General features: G+C 44.2%; 1 protein-coding gene across 1 annotated transcript in view; it reads left to right on the top strand.

Moving 5' to 3' along the window:
• Window positions 1-7,909: 7,909 nt before the first annotated feature.
• Window positions 7,910-25,011, top strand: part of LOC115152509 (tumor protein 63) — a 30,785-nt gene continuing 13,683 nt past the window's right edge. The window contains exon 1 of the mRNA XM_029697369.1: window positions 7,910-8,132. Coding sequence (XP_029553229.1) covers window positions 8,077-8,132 — 56 coding nt within the window. The 5' untranslated portion in view covers window positions 7,910-8,076. The remainder of the gene's footprint in view (window positions 8,133-25,011) is intronic.

The following is a 25,011-nucleotide window of genomic DNA, read 5'->3' as shown; positions in this document are numbered from 1 at the left end:
GGTGGCCAGGTACAGCTCAAGCTGGAGCAAAAATCCCTGGCACCCAGCCGCCGCCCCATCGTACTCCCTCGGGAGCGCCAAACGAAGCGCGCCAGAGCCAGACGTCATGGGGGGCGAAGATGGCTGTATCGGGGGAGGTGGAGGTGGAGAGAGGATACCACTTCTCTCCCATCGGTCCATCCTCTCCGTCATCTGGTCCATTGCCGATCTGATGCGATGGAGGACTGTCGTGTGGTGGAGTACGCGTTCCTCCATCGAGGGCAGAGGAGTGGCCGCTGCTCCCGCTGATTCCATGCCTTTTCTTACGGTGCGGGATTCTGTAACGGCTTGGTGATCGTGGAGGAGGAAGGAGGCGCAGGAAGCAGCAAACACAGGGTAGTGGTGTTTTTAATATATACACTCACACAAAAAACAAAGGTTCCCACACACAGGGGAGAAAATACATACGGCGTCAAAACAACGTCGACACGAACATAAGCCGTCTATCAAATAAACAATCATTAATCCCGCACGAACAGGAGCGGGCCAGCTAAACTAAATAGCCCTTCTAATGGCTAATTGACCACAGGTGTCACAAAATAAAAAAAGGGAAAAGCAAAAGGGAATCGGTGGCAGCTAATAGGCCGGTGACGACGACCGCCGAGCGCCACCCGAGCAGGAGGGGGCGCCACCGTCGGTGGGAATCGTGACAGCGTCGTATAAAGGGGACCAAGGTGCAGCGTGGTGATTGCTCATCTATACTTTTAATGAAAAACACTTAAACAAAGAAAACAAAAAACGACAGCCAACAGTTCTGTCAGGTTATACTAACAAAACAGAAAACAACTACCCAAGACTAACAAAGGGGAAAAAACAGGCTGCCTAAGTATGGCTTCCAATTAGAGACAACGATAGACAGCTGTCTCTGATTGGAAACCATACCCGGCCCATACACATAGAAAAACAAAAACATAGAATGCCCACCCACCTATCACACCCTGGCCTAGCTAAACAGAGAAAACACAGCTCTCCTAGGATAGAGCGTGACACTATCTGGGGTTAACTTGGTTGAGTTTACAGAAACAAATCCGATATTGGTCAGCCTCACCTGACTGGAGTCTACTATACCAGAGGTTTATAATACAGCATGTGCACCACAGAGGATAAACCCACTGGGACACCACAGAGGATAAACCCACTAGGACACCACAGAGGATAAACCCACTAGGACACCACAGAGGATAAACCCACTGGGACACCACAGAGGATAAACCCACTGGGACACCACAGAGGATAAACCCACTGGGACACCACAGAGGATAAACCCACTAGGACCCCACAGAGGATAAACCCACTAGGACACCACAGAGGATAAACCCACTGGGACCCCACAGAGGATAAACCCACTAGGACACCACAGAGGATAAACCCACTGGGACACCACAGAGGATAAACCCACTGGGACCCCACAGAGGATAAACCCACTAGGACACCACAGAGGATAAACCCACTGGGACCCCACAGAGGATAAACCCACTAGGACACCACAGAGGATAAACCCACTGGGACACCACAGAGGATAAACCCACTGGGACACCACAGAGGATAAACCCACTAGGACACCACAGAGGATAAACCCACTGGGACACCACAGAGGATAAACCCACTGGGACACCACAGAGGATAAACCCACTGGGACACCACAGAGGATAAACCCACTAGGACACCACAGAGGATAAACCCACTAGGATTTATATCATATATAGGACTGGCCACCCCTCATAGCCTTGTTCCTCTCTAGGTTTCTTCCTAGGTTCTGGCCTTTCTAGGGAGTTTTTCCTAGCCACCGTGCTTCTACAACTGCATTGCTTGCTGTTTGGGGTTTTAGGCTGGGTTTCTGTACAGCACTTTGAGATATCAGCTGATGTAAGAAGGGCTATATAAATACATTTGATTTGATTTGGTGGAGTTATGTTACACATGCAGCTACCAATAATGTATGTAAATGTCTAATATATATATATACTAATTGATGGTTTATGAACTGATACGCAAAACAACACCGGATTAAAAACTTGTAATTTTTTGCAACCAATAAAATGTTATATATATATAAATGGGGGATACAACCTTCCCAGCTCTGCAGATTTAGCTGTGAAGAGACAGAGTCATTAGATCATTTGTTTTGGTGCTGTCCATATGTAGCTCGTTTTATGGTCACAGGTCCAGGAATGGTTGAAGAAGTGTAACGGATGAGGGTGAGGGTGAGGGTGAGGGTGAGGGTGAGGGTGAGGATGAGGATGAGGGTGAGGGTGAGGTTGAGGGTGAGGATGAGGGTGAGGGTGAGGGTGAGGATGAGGGTGAGGGTGAGGGTGAGGGTGAGGGTGAGGGTGAGGGTGAGGGTGAGGATGAGGGTGAGGGTGAGGATGAGGGTGAGGGTGAGGTTGAGGGTGAGGATGAGGGTGAGGGTGAGGGTGAGGGTGAGGATGAGGGTGAGGGTGAGGGTGAGGGTGAGGGTGAGGATGAGGGTGAGGATGAGGGTGAGGGTGAGGGTGAGGATGAGGGTGAGGGTGAGGGTGAGGATGAGGGTGAGGGTGAGGGTCTTCAGTGGGTAAGAAACCGTCTCTGGGGCAGCTTCCTGTTGGCAGGTCTTTATAGGTGACCACTTCCTGTTGGCAGGTCTCTATAGGTGACCACTTCCTGTTGGCAGGTCTCTATAGGTGACCACTTCCTGTTGGCAGGTCTCTATAGGTGACCACTTCCTGTTGGCAGGTCTCTATAGGTGACCACTTCCTGTTGGCAGGTCTCTATAGGTGACCACTTCCTGTTGGCAGGTCTCTATAGGTGACCACTTCCTGTTGGCAGGTCTCTATAGGTGACCAGGGGATTCTCTCTACAACATGTAAAAGCCTCCATGGAGCTCATCAGTGTAGCCATAAAGCCTATTTTGGTGGTTCACAATATCGGCCGTAAGGATGTGGAATGTGAGCGGAGGAAGCCAGCCGTGCCAAACCAGGTGCAGTTAGTGGAGGACCTGTACCCAGCTGAAGACTACAACCCCTCTGTCCCGAGAGCCCACAGAGGATCTAGTAGCTAAGGAACCGTCTCTGGGGCTGGTTCAGTGGAATACATGTCTGCTTGAACCTTGAACCGCTGCCCTTCCTGTCAGTACCAGACATCCTGGCTGGCATGGTGCTGTCGGTGGAGCTGCAGGAGGCTATATGGCAGGCAACAGATGGACAGCACACCAACCCCAACTGGCACACCATGAGGAGAGGGAGGTTGGACGGACAGCTCACCAACCCCACACCATGAGGAGAGGGAGGTTGGACGGACAGCTCACCAACCCCAACTGGCACGCCATGAGGAGAGAGAGGTTGGACGGACAACACCCCAACTGGCACACCATGAGGAGAGGGAGGTTGGACGGACAACACCCCAACTGGCACACCATGAGGAGAGGGAGGTTGGACGGACAGCACACCAACCCCACACCATGAGGAGAGGGAGGTTGGACGGACAACACCCCAACTGGCACACCATGAGGAGAGGGAGGTTGGACGGACAGCACACCAACCCCACACCATGAGGAGAGGGAGGTTGGACGGAGCAGTGTTTAGGACCAAGCATGTTACTCCGTCGCTGCTAAAAAAGGGTCCTCAAATCACAGTCGTTGGATGGGGTGTTTTCTGTTAAGTGATGCCCAGATATGGCTACAGGGATGGATGTGCAGGAGTCAGGGCTAAGGGTCATGGGGTCTGGGATCCTACCGCAGCAGTGGTGGGGGTCAAGTGTCCCTATGGTGCAAGGGACCTTACCACTGAAGAGGCGGTGAAATCGAAGGATTTCTATATCAAGGAAGTTAGGGTCTTACAGCCTCTGTGAAGATCATCCTTACTGGCACCAGGTCCAAGGGCAACTCCACATCACTGGAAGGGACACCTGCTTCTTCATTGTCGTGGACCACATCAAAAGGCTTTGATGATTTGAATTAGGTGTCTAGTGCTAGGGCAAAAACAAAAATGTGTACCCCTTTGGGTCCCCAGGACCAGGATTGAGAACCACTGCTCTAGGGAAACGGTGTCTAGATGGAATTTGTACTTGAGGTCCTGGCAACTGGACCTTTTTTGGAACGCCATTATTTTTGTCTTACTGAGATTTACTGTCAGGGCCCAGGTCTGTCAGGGCCCAGGTCTGGCAGGGCCTAGGTCTGGCAGGGCCCAGGTCTGTCAGGGCCCAGGTCTCTCCAGAGAGGTCTGTACATAAGATGTAGGTGCTGCTGTAGGCCCTCCTTGGTTGGGGACAGCAGCACCAGATCATCAACAAACAGTAGACATTTGACTTCATACTCTAGTAGGTTGAGGCCGGGTGCTGCAGACTGTTCTCGTGTCCTCGCCAATTCGTTGATATATATATATATATATATACTGTATATGTTGAAGAGAGTGGGGCTCAAGCTGCATCCCTGTCTCACCCCACGGCCCTGTGGAAAGAAATGTGTGTTTTTTTGCCAATTTTAACCGCAGACTTGTTTGTGTACATGGATTTTATAATGTTGTATGTTTTTCCCCAACACCAATTTCCATCAATTTGTATAGCAGACCCTCATGCCAAATTGAATCAAAGTTTTTTTGAAATCCACAAAGCTTGAGAAGACTTTGCCTTGTTTTGGTTTGTTTGTTTGTCAATTAGGCTGTGCAGGGTGAAACGTGGTCTGTCGTACTGTAATTTGGTAAAAAGCCAATTTGACATTTGCTCAGTACATTGTTTTCACTGAGGAAATGTACTAGTCTAGTCTGCTGTTAATGATCATGCAGAGGATTTTCTCAAGGTTGCTGTTGATACATGTCCCATGGTAGTTATTGGGGTCAAATTTGTCTCCACTCTTGTGGATTGGCGAGGATCAGTCATCGTTCCAAATAGTGGGGAAGATGCCAGAGCTGAGGATGATGTTAAAGAGTTTAAGTTTAGCCAAATGGAATTTGTTGTCTGTATATTTGATCCTTTCATTTAGGATACCATCAAATCTCTCTCTCTCTCTCTCTCTCTCTCTCTCTCTCGCTCTCTCTCTCTCTCTCCATCTCTCTCTCTCGCTCTCTCTCCATCTCTCTCTCTCTCTCTCTCTCTCTCTCTCTCTCTGTCTCTCTCTCTCTGTCTCTCTGTCTCTCTCTCTCGCTCTCTCTCTCTCTCCATCTCTCTCTCTCTCTCTCTTTATTAGACAGACAACAGTCCATATCAACCACAGGGCTAGTGTTCCCTGGATACACAAGATCTATTTATTATCTCCCCCCTCTGTGACCCTGCCCTTTATTTTAGCCTGCTGATTCACTCTCCATTCATCTCCTAAAACCGCAAAACGCATCTTGGTTTACAGGCTCGTACTATGTGGGTGAGAGGGAGAGAGAGAGAGACTGATAGTGAGAAAACAAGCCAAGGATGTGGTTGGTGTTTAGGTGTTGGAATAAAACATTTTTATGTTAGATTATTAGACTAGTGTAAAACTTCTAATCTCTCTCTCTGTCTGTCTGGCATCGCTTTGTTTCTACGGTCCCAGTTAATACAGTGACGGGGGACATCAAGGTAATACACTGATGGGTAACAAAGAACATCCCAAGAGGAAGAGACCTAAGTTAACTTGCAAGGTATACTGCTCTTTACCTCTCAGCAGCTCTGTCTACTGTTACCGTTACCACTTCCTTAACCATCTTCAAGACAAGCTTGAAGCATAGAATAGGCTGACATTAGATCTGTGTGGGCTGAGAGGTTCTCTCAATCTGACTGTGTAATCAAATCAAATCATAACAAATGTATTTTTATAGCCCTTCTTACATCAGCTGATATCTCAAAGTGCTGTACAGAAACCCAGCCTAAAACCCCCAAACAGCAAGTAATGCAGGTGTAGAAGCACGGTGGCTAGGAAAAACTCCCTAGAAAGGCCAGAACCTAGGAAGAAACCTAGAGAGGAACCAGGCTATGAGGGGTGGCCAGTCCTCTTCTGGCTGTGCAGGAATCTAGGAAGAAACCTAGAGAGGAACCAGGCTATGAGGGGTGGCCAGTCCTCTTCTGGCTGTGCAGGAACCTAGGAAGAAACCTAGAGAGGAACCAGGCTCTGAGGGGTGGCCAGTCCTCTTCTGGCTGTGCTGGGTGGAGATTATAACAGCACATGGCCAAGATGTTCAAATGTTCATAAATAACCAGCAGGGTCAAATAATAATAAACTGGAGCAGCAGCACGGCCAGGTGGACTGGGGACAGCAGGTGGACTGGGGACAGCAGGTGGACTGGGGACAGCAGGTGGACTGGGGTGGACTGGGGACAGCAGGTGGACTGGGGACAGCAGGTGGACTGGGGACAGCAGGTGGACTGGGGTGGACTGGGGACAGCAGGTGGACTGGGGACAACAGGTGGACTGGGGTGGACTGGGGACAGCAGGTGGACTGGGGACAGCAGGTGGAGTGGGGACAGCAGGTGGACTGGGGACAGCAAGGACTCATCAGGCCAGGTAGTCCTGAGGCATGGTCCTAGGGCTCAGGTCCTCCGAGAGAAAGAAAGAAAGAAAGAAAGAAAGAAAGAAAGAAAGAAAGAAAGAGAGAATTAGAGAGAGCATACTTATATTCACACAGGACACCGGATAAGACAAGAGAAATACTCCAGATATAACAGACTGACCCTAGCCCCCCGACACATAAACTACTGCAGCATAAATACTGGAGGCTGAGACAGGAGGGGTCAGGAGGCAATCACTAGATAGATAGGCTAGATAGACTACAGACTAGATAGACTACAGAATAGATAGACTACAGGCTAGATAGACTACAGACTAGATAGACTACAGACTAGATAGACTACAGGCTAGATAGACTACAGGCTAGATAGACTACAGACTAGATAGACGACAGGCTAGATAGACTACAGACTAGATAGACTACAGACTAGATAGACTACAGAATAGATAGACTACAGCCTAGATAGACTACAGAATAGATAGACTACAGACTAGATAGACTACAGACTAGATAGACTACAGACTACACCATGGGCACCAGGGGATTGTTTATGGCATCTCTACACTAGCCAGACTGATACCAGGGGATTGTTTATGGCATCTCTACACTAGCCAGACTGATACCAGGGGATTGTTTATGGCATCTCTACACTAGCCAGACTGATACCAGGGGGTTTGTTTATGGCATCTCTACACTAGCCAGACTGATACCAGGGGGATTGTTTATGGCATCTCTACACTAGCCAGACTGATACCAGGGGGTTTGTTTATGGCATCTCTACACTAGCCAGACTGATACCAGGGGGTTTGTTTATGGCATCTCTACACTAGCCAGACTGATACCAGGGGGATTGTTTATGGCATCTCTACACTAGCCAGACTGATACCAGGGGGGTTGTTTATGGCATCTCTACACTAGCCAGACTGATACCAGGGGGTTTGTTTATGGCATCTCTACACTAGCCAGACTGATACCAGGGGGATTGTTTATGGCATCTCTACACTAGCCAGACTGATACCAGGGGGTTTGTTTATGGCATCTCTACACTAGCCAGACTGATACCAGGCACAGTGGGGCTTGCGGTGGGCAGTATAGTGAGCAGTGTGATGCAACAGACATGTCTGTCGGCTAAACCTTCAGGGAATCTGGGTGGAAATGTCAGAGCAAGGCGCGGGAGCATATGGCACAGGCATGAGCTTCAGCTTTTCAGGATAGTGGTGAGATAGTGGCTAGAGTTAGACCTAGGGAAATGGGTGAGGAAGGAGGGGTGTTGCTTGGTATCTATATCCTAGCAACTGAGGGAGAGTGATACCCCTTGTCCAACTGCTACCGGGGATTGGTCAGTGCTCTGGCGCAAACTCCGCCTCTTCGCTGGTGAGCCGAAGGAAAAAAAGACCCCCAAAACATCCTCCAGACTGTCTTCACTGCTGTGCACTTGACCCTTTCAGCACTTTAACCCAGTCCTGTATTTATTTAGTCTACTATTTATCTGATTTTATTCACCTAGTCCATGTATGATCACTAATACATGTGTTGATGTGATCTACTGCCAGCTTTGAAGAGTTGATCACGAGAAGATAGAAAAATCCAGAATGAATTGTCCTTATTCCACAGCTGTGCAGTACTGCCCCGAGCTCCCCTTTCATCGGTAAGTAGCTAGCTAATAACTGGTGTGCTGTGAGTGGTGTGTTATAATAGCATTTAGCCATGTTACTGGTCAACAACAACAACAAAAAACAACAAAAAACAGACCACTTGAACTTTACACAAATCGGACATACTTATTCTCCAAGGGCCCCTTGTGATAGACTTGCGTCCTGTCCAGGGAATGTGCTTCTTTATCAAGCTGCAGAAACAGGAGATCTGCATTATGGTTTGTTCTGGCTCGGACAAGGCTATTTTATTCTCCGTGTTAATCCTTGACCATCAGCCATTTAAAGATGAAGGAAGGGAACATTCCCAGAACATTAAGTTCTGTTTAGTGTTTTATTTAACATTAGGAAGATAACATCTCCAAAACATGAAATGAAAACATGAAATGAATGTAATGAATGTATAGATATATATATATATATTTGTTTTCTTTCAGAAAATGTTTTAAATGAAATATCCTTTGGAATGTTCTCCTAAAGTTCACTAAAATATTATGCACAACACCTGTAACAACCACCACAGAACGTTCCCCAAACGTTCTCATTAGGTTCCCACAGAATATAATAACACAATATTTTTTTGTTGTTGAATATATTGCCGTGACAAAACGTGAAACAACAGAAACGGTTCTGAGAAAACATTACGGGAACGTTCTGCTAACGTTGATGGACATGTTGTTAAAACCATCCATAATAACAACAACAAGCAGGAAATAGTCCTACAACGCTTTCATAAAGTTATAGCGTTGACGTTATGACATGATTGTTCCAATTTACGTTCCCTAAACATTCTTCAGCGATCATCTCTGGATTAAATTAAATTGGTTCTGATAAAACATTAGGAGAACGTTGCACTAACATTAATGGGGATATCACCCGAGACACCTACACAGGTATAGGATATTAATTTGACCAGTTTCTCACAGCAGGAAAATAATCCTGCAGCAACAGGAAATGTGAGTTACTATGTGGATTAAAATGAATGGACATTTATGTATGGGTTGATAAATATTTGATAGAAAATGGAAATTACAAATATCTTTAAAACCTTGAATACAGTACAAGTGTTCATTTCATGCAGTGCAGGAACTTTTCTTCTGCAACAGGGTGGTCAATGAACAACCAACAGTGTGTATTGATAACAACAAAGAGCCCAGCAAACCTGAAACATTCCCAGAACGTTAGCTAACATTCCCATTAAGTTCTAGTTAGGGCTTGAACTAATATCAGTATGATAACGTCCCACAAACATTCAAAGAATGTTTTTAATTACCAAATATTATTTTCTAAGAATATATATATATTTTTTTTAATGAAATATCCTTGGAATGTTCTCCTAACATTCACTAAAATGTTGTTTACAACATCTGTAAAAAAAAAACTTGAAGGTTCTCATTAGGTTGCCAGGGAGTGTATGGTTGCCGGGGAGTGTATGGTTGCCGGGGAGTGTATGGTTGCCGGGGAGTGTATGGTTGCCGGGGAGTGTATTAACACAATGTTCCAGTAATGTTATTAGAACATTAGGGTATTGTCCAAACATAGTTATAGCTTCTTCTTTTTTTTTTAAAGAAAGGTAATCAAGTAGATTTGCGGTCTGCAAGCGCTGTAGGCAACTGAGACTGCCGAGCCACCAGGATCCTACAGTTTCTAGTGGATTTCTCTTTGTACTGAAATCCTTAATTCAATTATAGTCCAAACTATGGTTATATGTTTTAGTACGTTATGCACATCTATGTCTATGTCTACGCAATCTGCCAGCCAATCATTTAACATGATTTCTGAAATCAAGTCCGTAGAGAAAATAAAAGTCAAAACATCACAACTTATCAGGATATAAAGAAGACTGGTAGAGTAGGACATAGAGGATAGTTATTTTTCTAGATGTAGTTATCCTCTCTATACAAAGACAGAGACCCCAACCTGAAAGTCAGAGGAAAAGGTATAAACAGATTTATATTTGTCTTAGTTACGTTCTAGTGACACAGTGGATCAATTCCATGGGATACCACTCCAAAGCTCCCTCGCTTGTGACTTTCAACAAAATATGGTAAAACTATGTTTGTAAAATAATATGTCTAATAAATTGTCATATAATTCCAAATAATTGCCAAAAAAAAGTTGCTTCCACATGGATTGTTGTATAACTAATTTCCTCATCAGTAAGATAACTCAGGGGGAAAAACCTCTGTGGACTGTTTTAAACTTAATTTGAACATAGGAATAACATTCTAAGGACAGTGAGGGAATGTTTTGTGCACCCTAATACAAACATTATCTGAATGTCAGAACAACTGGATAGTTTTAGTGTTTTGGGAACTTATCTCTTGTCATATCCCCACAACGTCCCCACAATCTAAGGAGAGTTTTAGTAACTTATCTCTTGTCATATCCACACAATGTCCCCACAATCTAAATAAATGTTTTAAGAACTTTTAAAGAACATACAAAAATGTGTTCTGGGAATTTTCTTGTAACAACAATGTTTTTTCACACTAAAATAAATCTTGAAAATCAGCTGCAGAACTGGAGAGTTTTTGTGTTTTGGGAACATATCTTTGTGATGTTCCAACAATATTCCCACCAGAGTGTTCCTACAGCCTCATTCTGACATTCTGACATTCTGACATTCTGAGAACCTGACATTCTGACATTCTGATGACATTCTGACATTCTGAGAACCTGACATTCTGACATTCTGACATTCTGAGAACCTGACATTCTGAAAACCTGACATTCTGACATTCTGAGAATCTGACATTCTGACATTCTGAGAACCTTAACAGAACAGACTAAATGTGTTCTGGGAACATTCTTGAAATGTCAGACGAATGTTTAATACAAACATTTTATAATCATCAGCACAACTGGACAGTTTGTTGTGTTATGAGAACATTTGCCGCAACCTAACAAATGTTCCCGGGAATTTTCCCAGAAGTCATTTTGGTTTCAGAGATGGTTGGTCGACCAGGGAGAGAAAGTCTGTAAGGTGATTTCATGGGTCTCAGTCTCAGCCTCTCTTTAGCTGGGTCCATCAGAGATGGTTGGTCAACCAGGGAGAGAAGGTCTGTAAGGTGATTTCATGGGTCTCAGCTTCTCTCTAGCTGGGTCAGTCAGAGATGGTTGGTCGACCAGGAAGAGAAGGTCTATAGGTGTACTTATCCACTGTAGAGAACTGTCTGACATGTATTAATGGAAAGAGGGGAACAAAAGCACACTGGTTTGATTTCATGGGTGAAACCCTCTGTGGGTTGTCGGACCAGCCCAGAGATAGTGGGTCGGTCTGTTGCTGGGTCAGAGACGGTTGGATGTTGGGACCAGCCCAGAGATAGTGGGTCTATTGCTGGCTCAAGCCAGGGGAGGAGGTCTGACCAGACCAGGGATAGGGAGTCTGTTGCCGGGTCAAAACAGGGGTAGTGTGTCTATAGCTGGGTCAGAGACGGTTGTCCGACTAAGGTGTCTGGAGGTGCAAACAGACGTTAAAACAGTTGTGTCTAGATGTTCAGCTGCCAGCCTGGTCTGGCCTGATATTTATAGGTGTGGCGTACATATGGCAACAATGCCTCCACAGTACAGGACAGGAGCGCCAGGCAGAGTCTAAGGTGACAGCAGAGCAGTCTAGCAGTCACATGAAACCTTGTGCTCCTTCACCCTACTGTACATTTAAATGGCTGTTGAGATGAAGTTGATTTAGAGGAAATACGAGCTCTTGATTGATCTGTATTGATACAGTGGTATGTATGTCTGACCATAGTGGGATATTGATACAGTGGTATGTATGTCTGACCATAGTGGGATAGCGATACAGTGGTATGTATGTCTGACCATAGTGGGATAGCGATACAGTGGTATGTATGTCTGACCATAGTGGGATATTGATACAGTGGTATGTATGTCTGACCATAGTGGGATATTGATACAGTGGTATGTATGTCTGACCATAGTGGGATAGCGATACAGTGGTATGTATGTCTGACCATAGTGGGATAGCGATACAGTGGTATGTATGTCTGACAATAGTGGGATATTGATACAGTGGTATGTATGTCTGACCATAGTGGGATATTGTACCTATTACTGGGGTTAAGTTCCACACATAGAAACAATAAAGTACATCTGATGATTTAGAAGAGTTAGGCTTTTTGTATTTGTGTTTATATTGTTTAGAGTACTGCTTAACTTATCCACTAATCAACTCCAACTGTCACTTTGTCAGTGGTGGAAAAAGTACCCAATTGTCATAATTGAGTAAAAGTAAAGATACCGTAATAGAAAATGACTCAAGTAAAAGTGAAAGTCAACCAGTAAAATACTACTTGAGTAAAAGTCTAAAAGTATTTGGTTTTAAATAAACTCTGCAACAAAAAAAAGAAACGTCCTCTCACTGTCAACTGTGTTAACTTTCAGCAAACTTAACAGGTGTAAATATTTGTATGAACATAAGATTCAACAACTGAGACATAAACTGAACAAGTTCCACAGACATGTGACTAACAGAAATGGAATAATGTGTCCCTGAACAAAGGGGGGGTCAAAATCAAAAGTAACAGTCAGTATCTGGTGTGGCCACCAGCTGCATTAAATACTGCAGTGCATCTCCACTTCATGGACTGCACCAGATTTGCCAGTTCTTGCTGTGAGATGTTACCCCACTCTTCCACCAAGGCACCTGTAAGTTCCCGGACACTTCTGGGGGGAATGGCCCTAGCCCTCACCCTCCGATCCAACAGGTCCCAGACGTGCTCATTGGGATTGAGATCCGGGCTCTTCGCTGGCCATGGCAGAACACTGACATTCCTGTCTTGCAGGAAATCACGCACAGAACGAGCAGTATGGCTGGTGGCATTGTCATGCTGGAGGGTCATGTCAGGATGAGCCTGCAGGAAGTGTACCACATGAGGGAGGAGGATGTCTTCCATGTAACGCACAGCATTGAGATTGCCTGCAATGACAACAAGCTCAGTGCGATGATGCTGAGACACACCGCCCCAGACCATGACGGACCCTCCACCTCCAAATCGATCCCGCTCCAGAGTACAGGCCTTGGTGTAACGCTCATTCCTTCGATGATAAACGCGAATCTGACCATCACCCCTGGTGAGACAAAATCGCGACTCGTCAGTGAAGAGCACTTTTTGCCAATCCTGTCTGGTCCAGCGACGGTGGGTTTGTACCCATAGGCGACGTTGTTGCCGATGATGTCTGGTGAGGACCTGCCTTACAACAGGCCTACAAGCCCTCAGTCCAGCCTCTCTCAGCCTATTGCGGACAGTCTGAGCACTGATGGAGGGATTGTGCATTCCTGGTGTAACTCGGGCAGTTGTTGTTGCCATCCTGTACCTGTCCCGCAGGTGTGATGTTCGGATGTACCAATCCTGTGCAGGTGTTGTTACACGTGGTCTGCCACTGCGAGGACGATCAGCTGTCTGTCCTGTCTCCCTGTCTTAGGCGTCTTACAGTACGGACGTGTTCTCTTCGTAAGTGCGTGAATTTGCCAATGTTCCTATCCTGCTAAGCATTCAAAATGTAAAAAGTACTTTGGGTGTCAGGGAAAATATATGGAGTAAAAAGTACATTATTTTCTTTAGGAATGGAGTGAAATAAAAGTAAAAGTAGTCAAAAATAGATATAGTAAAGTAAAGTACAGGTACCCCAAAAAACTACTTAAGTAGTACTTTAAAATATTTTTACTTAAGTACTTTACACCACTGCACTTATCAGTCACTGTGACATTGTCACAACTTTCTGAAGGACCAAAACGCAGCGTGTTCGTAGTTCCACATCTTTATTAACCGTGAAACTAAATGCACCGACCACTTTAAATAACCAAAACAACAAAAGCCGTAACGCAGAGCGGGCAAACACTACTCAAAAATGAACAACTCACAAAACCCAAAAGGAAAAACCCCTACATAAATATGATCTCCAATTAGAGACAACGAGAACCGGCTGCCTCTAATTGGAGATCATCCCAATAACCCCCAACATAGAAATAGAAATCTAGAAAACCCACATAGAAACAGAAAGCAAGACAACCACCCAAAACACCCCCTGTCACGCCCTGACCACTCTACTATAGAAAATGATCCCTTACAAGGGTCAGGACGTGACAGACATGAAAAGAAGAATATGAAGAGTTAAAGAGACAAGGTGTATTTTTATTTAACTAGGCAAGTCAGTTAAGAACAAATTCTTATTTTCAATGTCGGCCTACCGGGGAACAGTGGGTTAACTGTCTTGTTCAGGGGCAGAACGACAGATTTTTACCTTATCAGCTCAGGGATTCCATCTTGCAACCTTTCGGTTACTGGCCCAATGCTCTAACCACTAGGCTACCTGCCACTCCAAAGATAATCAAATCTTAAAAAGTAATCTTCATATATATCATCTTCATATTTCAGATATATATAGAATTAAGTGTCATCCCTCTCTCTCTCTCCCTCGCTCTCTCTCCCTCGCTCTCGTTATCTATCTATACACTGCCTTCAGAAAGTATTCAGACCCCTTGACTTTTTTCCACATTTTGTTACGTTGCCGCCTTATTCTAAAATGTATTAAATAATTTTTCTTCTCATCAATCTACACACAATACCCCATAATGACACAAACATGTCTAAATTGTCTCTAACATAGATGATAAGTAAAAGTCTAAGGAGGGTGAGACTGTGCTGAAATCCTCTCCTCCTACTAGAACGTTGCTTTCCAATATAGAAGTCTCTTCTGAGTGTTCATAACAAAGCGAAAGGAAATCTAAACAAACAACACGTTTTAGATTTACTTACTTATACTTTACTTAAGATATGGGATATTATACGAGTAAATACTGGGTGTTTTTTTTTTTTAACTTGGATGAAGTGGTACCTTGGGGTGTGGGGTGTAAGGGGAGCAGTCTGATAAGATAGCTAGCTGTTGGTTACATCTGACAGTCATACAAAGGTGAGGTTGACCTTTGACCCTAAGCCTGGTTTACAAACACAGCCGGGAACCTCGTGTGTACTGAAAGCATTACTATAGCTGTATGAAGGACTTTGGCTAGAGAAAACAGTCTGAAACTCATGCTAATTGACCTAAAAAGTACAATATTTAATTAGCATAGATGTATAACAACCTCAATACATTTGTTTGTGGAAGTTTAAAAATGATATAATATATTTACCCCCCTTTTTCTACTGTATTATTGATTGTATGTTTGTTTTACTCCATGTGTAACTCTGTGTTGTTGTATGTGTCGAACTGCTTTGCTTTATCTTGGCCAGGTCGCAGTTGTAAATGAGAACTTGTTCTCAACTAGCCTACCTGGTTAAATAAAGGTGAAATAAATAAAATAAAAAAATAAAATAAAAATGTATCTATTTTATAAGACACGTTAGGAAACATTCTCATCAAGGTAAAACTTTTTGGACTGAGATTCTCATTTCGAATGTCCCTCCTTTTTACCATTCAACTACCTGGTTTGAGACCCTTTACCTGGTTTGAGACACTTTACCTGGTTTGAGACACTTTACCTGGTTTGAGACACTTTACCTGGTTTGAGACACTTTACCTGGTTTGAGACACTTTACCTGGTTTGAGACCCTTTACCTGGTTTGAGACACTTTACCTGGTTTGAGACACTTTACCTGGTTTGAGACCCTTTACCTGGTTTGAGACACTTTACCTGGTTTGAGACACTTTACCTGGTTTGAGACACTTTACCTGGTTTGAGACCCTTTACCTAGTTTGAGACCCTTGGACACAGTAGAAGCATTCAACAGAGAGCAGGAGACACCTTCGGGCAATCTAGTGTTGAGCAGTCATGTCCCTCTTTTAGCCTGGTTGACGAATGAGGGGGGAGGTGAGGGGGGGGGGGGTGAGGGGGGATGGGCGGGGGGGGGGTGAGAGGGAGGGGGATGAGAGGGAGGGGGATGGGCGAGAGGGGGGGTGAGAGGGAATGAGAGAGAGAGGGGATGAGAGGGGGGGGTGAGAGAGAGGGAGGGGGATGAGAGAATGAGGGGGGATAAGAGAATGAGGGGGGATGAGAGGGAGGGGGATGAGAGAGAGAGAGAGAGAGAGAGAGGGGGGGGGGAGAGGGAGGTGGGATGAGAGGGAGGGGATGAGAGAGAGAGGGGGGATGAGAGAGGGAGGAGCAGAGAGGCTGAGTGGCTGAGCGTAAGAAAGGCTGAGGTCTTTGAAGGTGTGATTAATGATGACACAGGAAAAGCCCCCGGATTGGCTGGTCTGTTTGTTTTGATTGCATTTTCATCGGTGGATGTGACCGACTTGGCGAGAGACAATAGCTCAGCTCTGTTTAGTGGTGACCTCTGCCCCAGCGCTCAGTCTTCACTCTGGACTGCTGAGGGGCCCAGGGGCTGGAGGGGCCCAGCCTACCTGTCTGTCTGTCTTCAGGTGAGGGGCTGGAGGGGCCCAGCCTGTCTGCCTGTCTGCCTGTCTGCCTGTCTGTCTGTAGGGTCATGCTGAACAGCCTTCCCTTCAGGGCAGAAAGACTGACTGACTAAATAACTCTCTGAGTAACCAGAGTGTCTGTATTCTGTTTCCACATTTCCTATTGCTGGCAACACCTACTCACTAAGTCACATTCCAGGTATGTGTAAATGTACTTCTGATTCTGAAAAGACTAAACTCCTCTGTAAACACCCAAACAACAGCCTAGCTCTGACAAAATGTTATTACAAAACTGTCCGTACCTATTAGTCTACACCAGACACAAGTTAAACACACTGCATGGAATCATGGACCCTTGGGAATATTCAACACACTGCATGGAATTATGGACCCTTGGGAATATTCAACACACTGCATGGAATCATGGATCCTTGGGAATATTCAACACACTGCATGGAATCATGGATCCTTGGGAATATTCAACACACTGCATGGAATCATGGATCCTCGGGAATATTCAACACACTGCATGGAATCATGGATCCTTGGGAATATTCAACACACTGCATGGAATCATGGATCCTTGGGAATATTCAACACACTGCATGGAATCATGGATCCTCGGGAATATTCAACACACTGCGTGGAATCATGGATCCTCGGGAATATTCAACACACTGCATGGAATCATGGATCCTTGGGAATATTCAACACACTGCAATAACTTGTAAAACAAAATAAGTTGAACGAGACACGGCAACCAAATCACTGCTAACAAAACATGACATATAATTTAACATTTCATTCAACTCCCTCTGCTGACTCACCCTGTAATAACCCACCCACTTCAGTTCACACCTTCATTCAGATGACCTCACTAGAGAGACAGTTTAGTTCACGCCTTCATTCAGGAAATGACTACCTCCTCCCTGACCAGGCTGCACGCCACCCACCACAATCAACAACCTGGTCGTATCCGAAATGGAACACTATGTCCTATGGGCCCTTGTTAAAAGTAGTGCACGATTGTCAACTGACTTCTCCAGTCTCATAGACTTGTATCATTAACAGTCTCTCCGTCCATGTTCAGTGGGCCTTCTCTCCATCCATGTTCAGTGGGCCTTCTCTCCGTCCATGTTCAGTGGGCCTTCTCTCCGTCCATGTTCAGTGGGCCTTCTCTCCGTCCATGTTCAGTGGGCCTTCTCTCTGTCCATGTTCAGTGGGCCTTCTCTCCGTCCATGTTCAGTGGGCCTTCTCTCCGTCCATGTTCAGTGGGCCTTCTCTCCGTCCATGTTCAGTGGGCCTTCTCTCTGTCCATGTTCAGTGGGCCTTCTCTCCGTCCATGTTCAGTGGGCCTTCTCTCCGTCCAGGTTCAGTGGGACTTCTCTCCGTCCATGTTCCGTGGACCTTCTCTCCGTCCATGTTCAGTGGGCCTTCTCTCCGTTCATGTTCAGTGGGCCTTCTCTCCGTCCGGGTTCAGTGGGACTTCTCTTCGTCCATGTTCAGTGGGCCTTCTCTTCGTCCATGTTCAGTGGGCCTTCTCTCCGTCCATGTTCAGTGGGCCTTTTCTCAGGCCGGTGATGTCATATGCACGACTGGCCTCTGGTCTTGGCAGTGCATGTAAACACAGTGTGACCTGATATAGAGGAACTCAGAACCTGCTGCTAGGAACATGTATTACAACATGTTCTCACCGGGTGGAAATATTTACAATATTGATATTGTAACGGATCATTAATAAGCAGAAAACTCAATCCCTTCACACAGGGATCCATCCTGTGATATAAGCCTGAAGAGACAACTGTTAGTCCTCTACAACGAAGGAGAGACATGATAAGCCTGAGAGACAGCTGTTAGTCCTCTACAACAAAGGAGAGACATGATAAGCCTGAAGAGACAACTGTTAGTCCTCTACAACAAAGGAGAGACATGATAAGCCTGAAGAGACAGCTGTTAGTCCTCTACAACAAAGGAGAGACATGATAAACCTGAAGAGACAGCTGTTAGTCCTCTACAACAAAGGAGAGACATGATAAGCCTGAAGAGACAGCTGTTAGTCCTCTACAACAAAGGAGAGACATGATAAGCCTGAAGAGACAGCTGTTAGTCCTCTACAACAAAGGAGAGACATGATAAGCCTGAGAGACAACTGTTAGTCCTCTACAACAAAGGAGAGACATGAGAAGGTTAAAGGTAAAGAGGAAAAGGATTTACAGTGTCTTGCGAAAGTATTCACCCCCCCTTTGGCATTTTACCTATTTTGTTACCTTACAACCTGGAAATAAAATAGATTTTTGTGGGGTTTGTACTATTTGATTTACACAACATGCCTACCACTTTGAATAATTGGAATGTTTTTTATTGTGACGCAAACAAGAAATAAGTAAAAAAAAAAACGGAAAGCTTGAGCGTGCATAACTTTTCACCCCCCCAAAGTCAATACTTTGTAGAGCCACCTTTCACAGCTATTACAGCTGCAAGTCTCATGGGATATGTCTCTATAAGCTTGGCACATCTAGCCACTGGGATTTTTGCTCTTTCTTCAAGGCAAAACTGCTCCAACTCCTTCAAGTGTGATGGGTTCCGCTGGTGTACAGCAATCTTTAAGTCATACCACAGATTCTCAATTGGATTGAGGTCTGGGCTTTAAATAGGCCATTCCAATACATTTAAATGTTTCCCCTTAAACCACTCGAGTGTTGCTTTAGAAGTATGCTTAGGGTCATTGTCCTGCTGGAAGGCGAACCTTCGTCCCAGTTTCAAATCTCTGGAAGACTGAAACAGGTTTCCCTCAAGAATTTCCCTGTATTTAGCGCTATCCATCATTCCTTCAATTCTGACATTTCCCAGTCCCTGCCGATGAAAAACATCCCCACAGCATGATGCCGCCACCACCATGCTTCACTGTGGGGATGGTGTTCTCGGGGTGATGAGAGGTGTTGAGTTTGCGCCAGACATAGCGTTTTCCTTGATGGCCAAAAAACTCAATTTTAGTCTCATCTGACCAGAGTACCTTCTTCCATATGTTTGGGGAGTCTCCCACATGCCTTTTGGCAAACACCAAAAGTGTTTGCTTATTTTTTTCTTTAAGCAATGGCTTTTTTCTGGCCACTCTTCTGTAAAGCCCAGCTCTGTGTAGTTTATGGCTTCAAGTGGTCCTTCACCTTTATTTAACCAGGTAGGCCAGTTGAGAACAAGTTTTCATTTACAACTGCGACCTGGCCAAGATAAAGCAAAACAGTGCGACAAAAAACAACACAGAGTTACACATAGGATAAACAAAAGTACAGTCAATAACACCATAGAAAAATCTACATACAGTGTGTGCAAATGGAGTTAGGAGGTAAGGCAATACATAGGCCATAGTAGTGAACCTGCCAAGAGTACCCCACTGAAGTACCCCTGGAGTACCCCTGAAGTACCCCGGAAGTACCCCTGAAGTACCCCCCAAAGTACCCCCGAAGTACCCCCTCATGTGCATTTTACTAGTAGTCCTATGGTTTCATACGTTTTCTCAATGTGAATAGGCCATCCCCATGTGGATAGGCCAAGTACCCCCAGGGTTCCTAGTACCCCTGGTGGGAACCGCCTTAAAGTATCTAGCTAGTATTAGTGTACCAAGTTTGATACTCGTATCATAAAGTGGAATGAGCTCGGGTATATTTGGTTCTAATGCGCTGGACTATGTACACCAAGGGCCACAATTTTTAACCTTTTCTAAACATGTTTTGTTTTTACATAAAGTTTAGGCCTAAAAATCTACGAGGGGCCTCTTCAAATAATCTGTCTCAGTGGTCTGTTTGTTATTGTTGACAGGTGCATAAAGTTTGAGTTGAATTGAATCTCAGAAAGCAGCGCTGAAAGTTTTATGCATGCATTGCGAACCCAGCTTGTAGCTAATATTATCTCTGCAAATTGTAAAGTAAGTGTATTTTTTACTATTACAATATTTAGTTGAAGCATGTTTTAATTTTGTGTGAATGTGCGCGAATCAAATAGTGTGTAAAAGTACGTCATGCATGACTTGCTAGCTGTCTGGCAGTCAATGTTTCTGTTTCTACATAACTAACCTTAAATAGTTTATTACAATTACAGGGAAGCTAGCTAATGCTGATTTAATCATTTATAACATGTTAATGTGATACGTTTTACTGTAGGTCCTGCAAATATGTAGGTGATGTGCATTGTATGAAGTCAAGGTGTAAACTCCCCCACCACCACAAGCTGGAAACAGCTCTGATTTCACCTTCAGCTGGTCTTTAGGAGATGTTTCCGTGCACCGCCAGGGTCTATAGCTAGTTCAGCATGCATAATAAAACATATAGCCTAGGCCTACCTGCTCAAAAACACAAAAGACTGAACTACGCATGTCCTGCGTAAAATACAAGAGGATTTAGTTTTCTTCTGTATACAATAGGTAAGTGGAAAAGTAGAGGGGGAGTTGGATGTGCACTCTGAGTGAAAAGACAACTGACCTGCTAGCATGTCTCTTGTACACGAGTCCCAAATGGTATCATATTCCCTATGTAGTGCGCATTGTTTGACCAAGGACCGTAAGGGTCTGGTCAAAAGTAGTGCACTTGCATAGGGAATAGGGATGCAATTTGGGACTCGTATACCCAGTGTGCGTCTCTCTCTGCCAAATCACTATCTATTGACTACACACAGTGGGTTGAAAGAAGCTTTTCTACCTTATGACAGGCTTGGCAGCACCTTGTTGTCCTAGTAATGCAACTGGAGCGTATGTTCCCCACTGCCTTGCAAACCACCACGCCTCTTTAGCGCATAAGGAGGGGGAGGAGGAGGAGAACTGCCAAGCCAGGTTTTTTTGGGGGGAAAGGGAGATGTACTTTGAACACAGCAAAGTTAGCTAGAAGATATATTACAATTGACTCAGACCTGTAGCCTGAAGAAATGGGCTAAAACGGAAAGACAGCAGGATTAAATGGATACAACAGTAGGGCTAGGCCTAGATGCTGGATGAGGTTCCTGAGTGTCGCAATAGCTTTGCACCGGCACACCTCATTTTTTTAAGGGAGTGATTTACAGTAAGTGGCCTATTCAGTGGTTATGTTTACAGCCAGTCAAATGCTTGGACTAGTTACTGTCTGCAGAAGAGAGAGAATGTTGAATCCCCTTCCTCATTAGTGGCTCAGACCTGATGTTAATGGGACAAAGACAGTAGAAATGTCAGCTGATTTTTAAATGGATAAATGACAGGTCTAGATGTTGGTTGATGTTGTCATGGATAAATGACAGGTCTAGATGCTGGTTGATGTTGTCATGGATAAATGACAGGTCTAGATGCTGGATCAGGTTGTCATGGATAAATGACAGGTCTAGATGCTGGATCAGGTTGTTATGGATAAATGACAGGTCTAGATGCTGGATCAGGTTGTCATGGATAAATGACAGGTCTAGATGCTGGATCAGGTTGTCATGGATAAATGACAGGTCTAGATGCTGGATCAGGTTGTTATGGATAAATGACAGGTCTAGATGCTGGTTGATGTTGTCATGGATAAATGACAGGTCTAGATGCTGGATCAGGTTGTTATGGATAAATGACAGGTCTAGATGCTGGTTGATGTTGTCATGGATAAATGACAGGTCTATATGCTGGATCAGGTTGTCATGGATAAATGACAGGTCTAGATGCTGGATCAGGTTGTCATGGATAAATGACAGGTCTAGATGCTGGTTGATGTTGTCATGGATAAATGACAGGACTAGATGCTGGATCAGGTTGTCATGGATAAATGACAGGTCTAGATGCTGGTTGATGTTGTCATGGATAAATGACAGGTCTAGATGCTGGATCAGGTTGTCATGGATAAATGACAGGTCTAGATGCTGGATCAGGTTGTCATGGATAAATGACAGGTCTAGATGCTGGATCAGGTTGTTATGGATAAATGACAGGTCTAGATGCTGGATCAGGTTGTTATGGATAAATGACAGGTCTAGATGCTGGTTGATGTTGTCATGGATAAATGACAGGTCTAGATGCTGGTTGATGTTGTCATGGATAAATGACAGGTGTAGATGCTGGTTGATGTTGTCATGGATAAATGACAGGTCTAGATGCTGGATCAGGTTGTCATGGATAAATGACAGGTCTAGATGCTGGTTAATGTTGTCATGGATACATGACAGGTCAAGATGCTGGTTGATGTTGTCATGGATAAATGACAGGTCTAGATGCTGTATCAGGTTGTCATGGATAAATGACAGGTCTCGATGCTGGTTGATGTTGTCATGGATAAATGACAGGTCTAGATGCTGGTTGATGTTGTCATGGATAAATGACAGGTCTAGATGCTGGTTGATGTTGTCATGGATAAATGACAGGTCTAGATGCTGGATCAGGTTGTCATGGATAAATGACAGGTCTAGATGCTGGTTGATGTTGTCATGGATAAATGACAGGTCTAGATGCTGGTTGATGTTGTCATGGATAAATGACAGGTCTAGATGCTGGATCAGGTTGTCATGGATAAATGACAGGTCTAGATGCTGGTTGATGTTGTCATGGATAAATGACAGGTCTAGATGTTGGTTGATGTTGTCATGGATAAATGGCAGGTCTAGATGCTGGATCAGGTTGTCATGGATAAATGACAGGTCTAGATGCTGGTTGATGTTGTCATGGATAAATGACAGGTCTAGATGCTTGTTGATGTTGTCATGGATAAATGACAGGTCTAGATGCTGGTTGATGTTGTCATGGATAAATGACAGGTCTAGATGCTGGTTGATGTTGTCATGGATAAATGACAGGTCTCGATGCTGGTTGATGTTGTCATGGATAAATGACAGGTCTAGATGCTGGTTGATGTTGTCATGGATAAATGACAGGTCTCGATGCTGGTTGATGTTGTCATGGATAAATGACAGGTCTAGATGCTGGATCAGGTTGTCATGGATAAATGACAGGTCTAGATGCTGGATCAGGTTGTCATGGATAAATGACAGGTCTAGATGCTGGATCAGGTTGTCATGGATAAATGACAGGTTTAGATGCTGGTTGATGTTGTCATGGATAAATGACAGGCTTAGATGCTGGCCCCACAGAGCCCCAGGACAGCAACACAATTAAACCCAACCAAATCATGAGAATACAAAAAGATAATTACGTGACACATCGAGAGAATGAATAATTAACAAACTAGAATGCTATGTGGGCCTAAACAGAGAGTACACAGTGGCAGAGTACCTGACCACTGTGACTGACTCAAACTTAAGGAAAGCTTTGACTATGTACAGACTCGGTGAGCAGAGCCTTGCTATTGAGAAAGGCCACTGTAGGCAGACCTGGCTCTCAAGAGAAGACAGGCTATGTGCACACTGCCCACAAAATGAGATGGAAACGGAGCTGCACTTTCTAACATCCTGCCAAATGTATGACCATATTAGAGAGACATATTTCCCTCAGATTACACAGACCCACAAAGAATTCGAAAACAAATCCAGTTTTGATAAACTCCCATATCTACTGGGTGAAATACCACAGTGTGACATCACAGCAGCAATATTTGTGACCTGTTGCCACAAGAAAAGGTCAACCAGTGAAGAACAAACACCATTGTAAATACAACCCATATTTAGGTTTATTTATTTTCCCTTTTGTACTTTAACTATTTTGACATCATTACAACACTGTATATATACATATAATATGACATTTGTAATGTCTTTATTCTTTTGGAACTTTTATAAGTGTAATGTTTACTGTCATTTTTTTTTGGTTTATTTCACTTTTGTTTATTATCTATTCCACTTGCTTTGGTAATGTTAACATACGTTTCCCATGCCAATAAAGCCGTTTGAATTGAATTGAGACAGAGGATTCAAGTAGCGGAGTAAACTATAAAATGGACGTTACACACACACACACAGCGTTTTCATTCAGCAAATATTGAACCTAGTTCATTGCAGAAATGTGGTAATAAACTACAATAACCATAATCCATTGCAGAGATTTGGAGCCCTTCGGGAGCACAGGCACGTGCCACCTCAGATTTGTCCTGTAAATAAAATAAAATAAATGTTTTTCTCTGTAATACTATTAGCCACTAAGCTGGCATGGTTGGTAGACTGTAGAAAAGCAAGCGACTAAATGTACATTTACATTTACGTCATTTAGCAGACGCTCTTATCCAGAGCCACTTACAAATTGGTGCATTCACCTTATGATATCCAGTGATGTACTGAATAAGACTCACTCCTTTTAATCAAGCGTATTGAGTTTCTTTAAAAACAGCCATCAGTCAGGAGGAGACTGCTCAAGAGGTATGCTTAGAAAATCAGAAAAATAGACGTATTATGGCTCTGGATTGCTGCAGTAAAAAGCTGTTTCAGGTGTTTGAAAAATGTACAATTCTCTAATTTACGAATAATCTCATTGAATAAAAACAAAGTAATATACACAACTGAAATATTTTAGTAATTATGATTTTCAATGTTTTTTGAATGTTCACTATTTTTGGCTATGGA

The sequence above is a fragment of the Salmo trutta genome, chromosome 17 (genome assembly GCF_901001165.1).
Source record: "Salmo trutta chromosome 17, fSalTru1.1, whole genome shotgun sequence".
Classification (NCBI taxonomy): domain Eukaryota; kingdom Metazoa; phylum Chordata; class Actinopteri; order Salmoniformes; family Salmonidae; genus Salmo; species Salmo trutta.
Note: the sequence above shows the minus strand (reverse complement) of the source record. Positions and strands in the feature narration are given on the sequence as shown.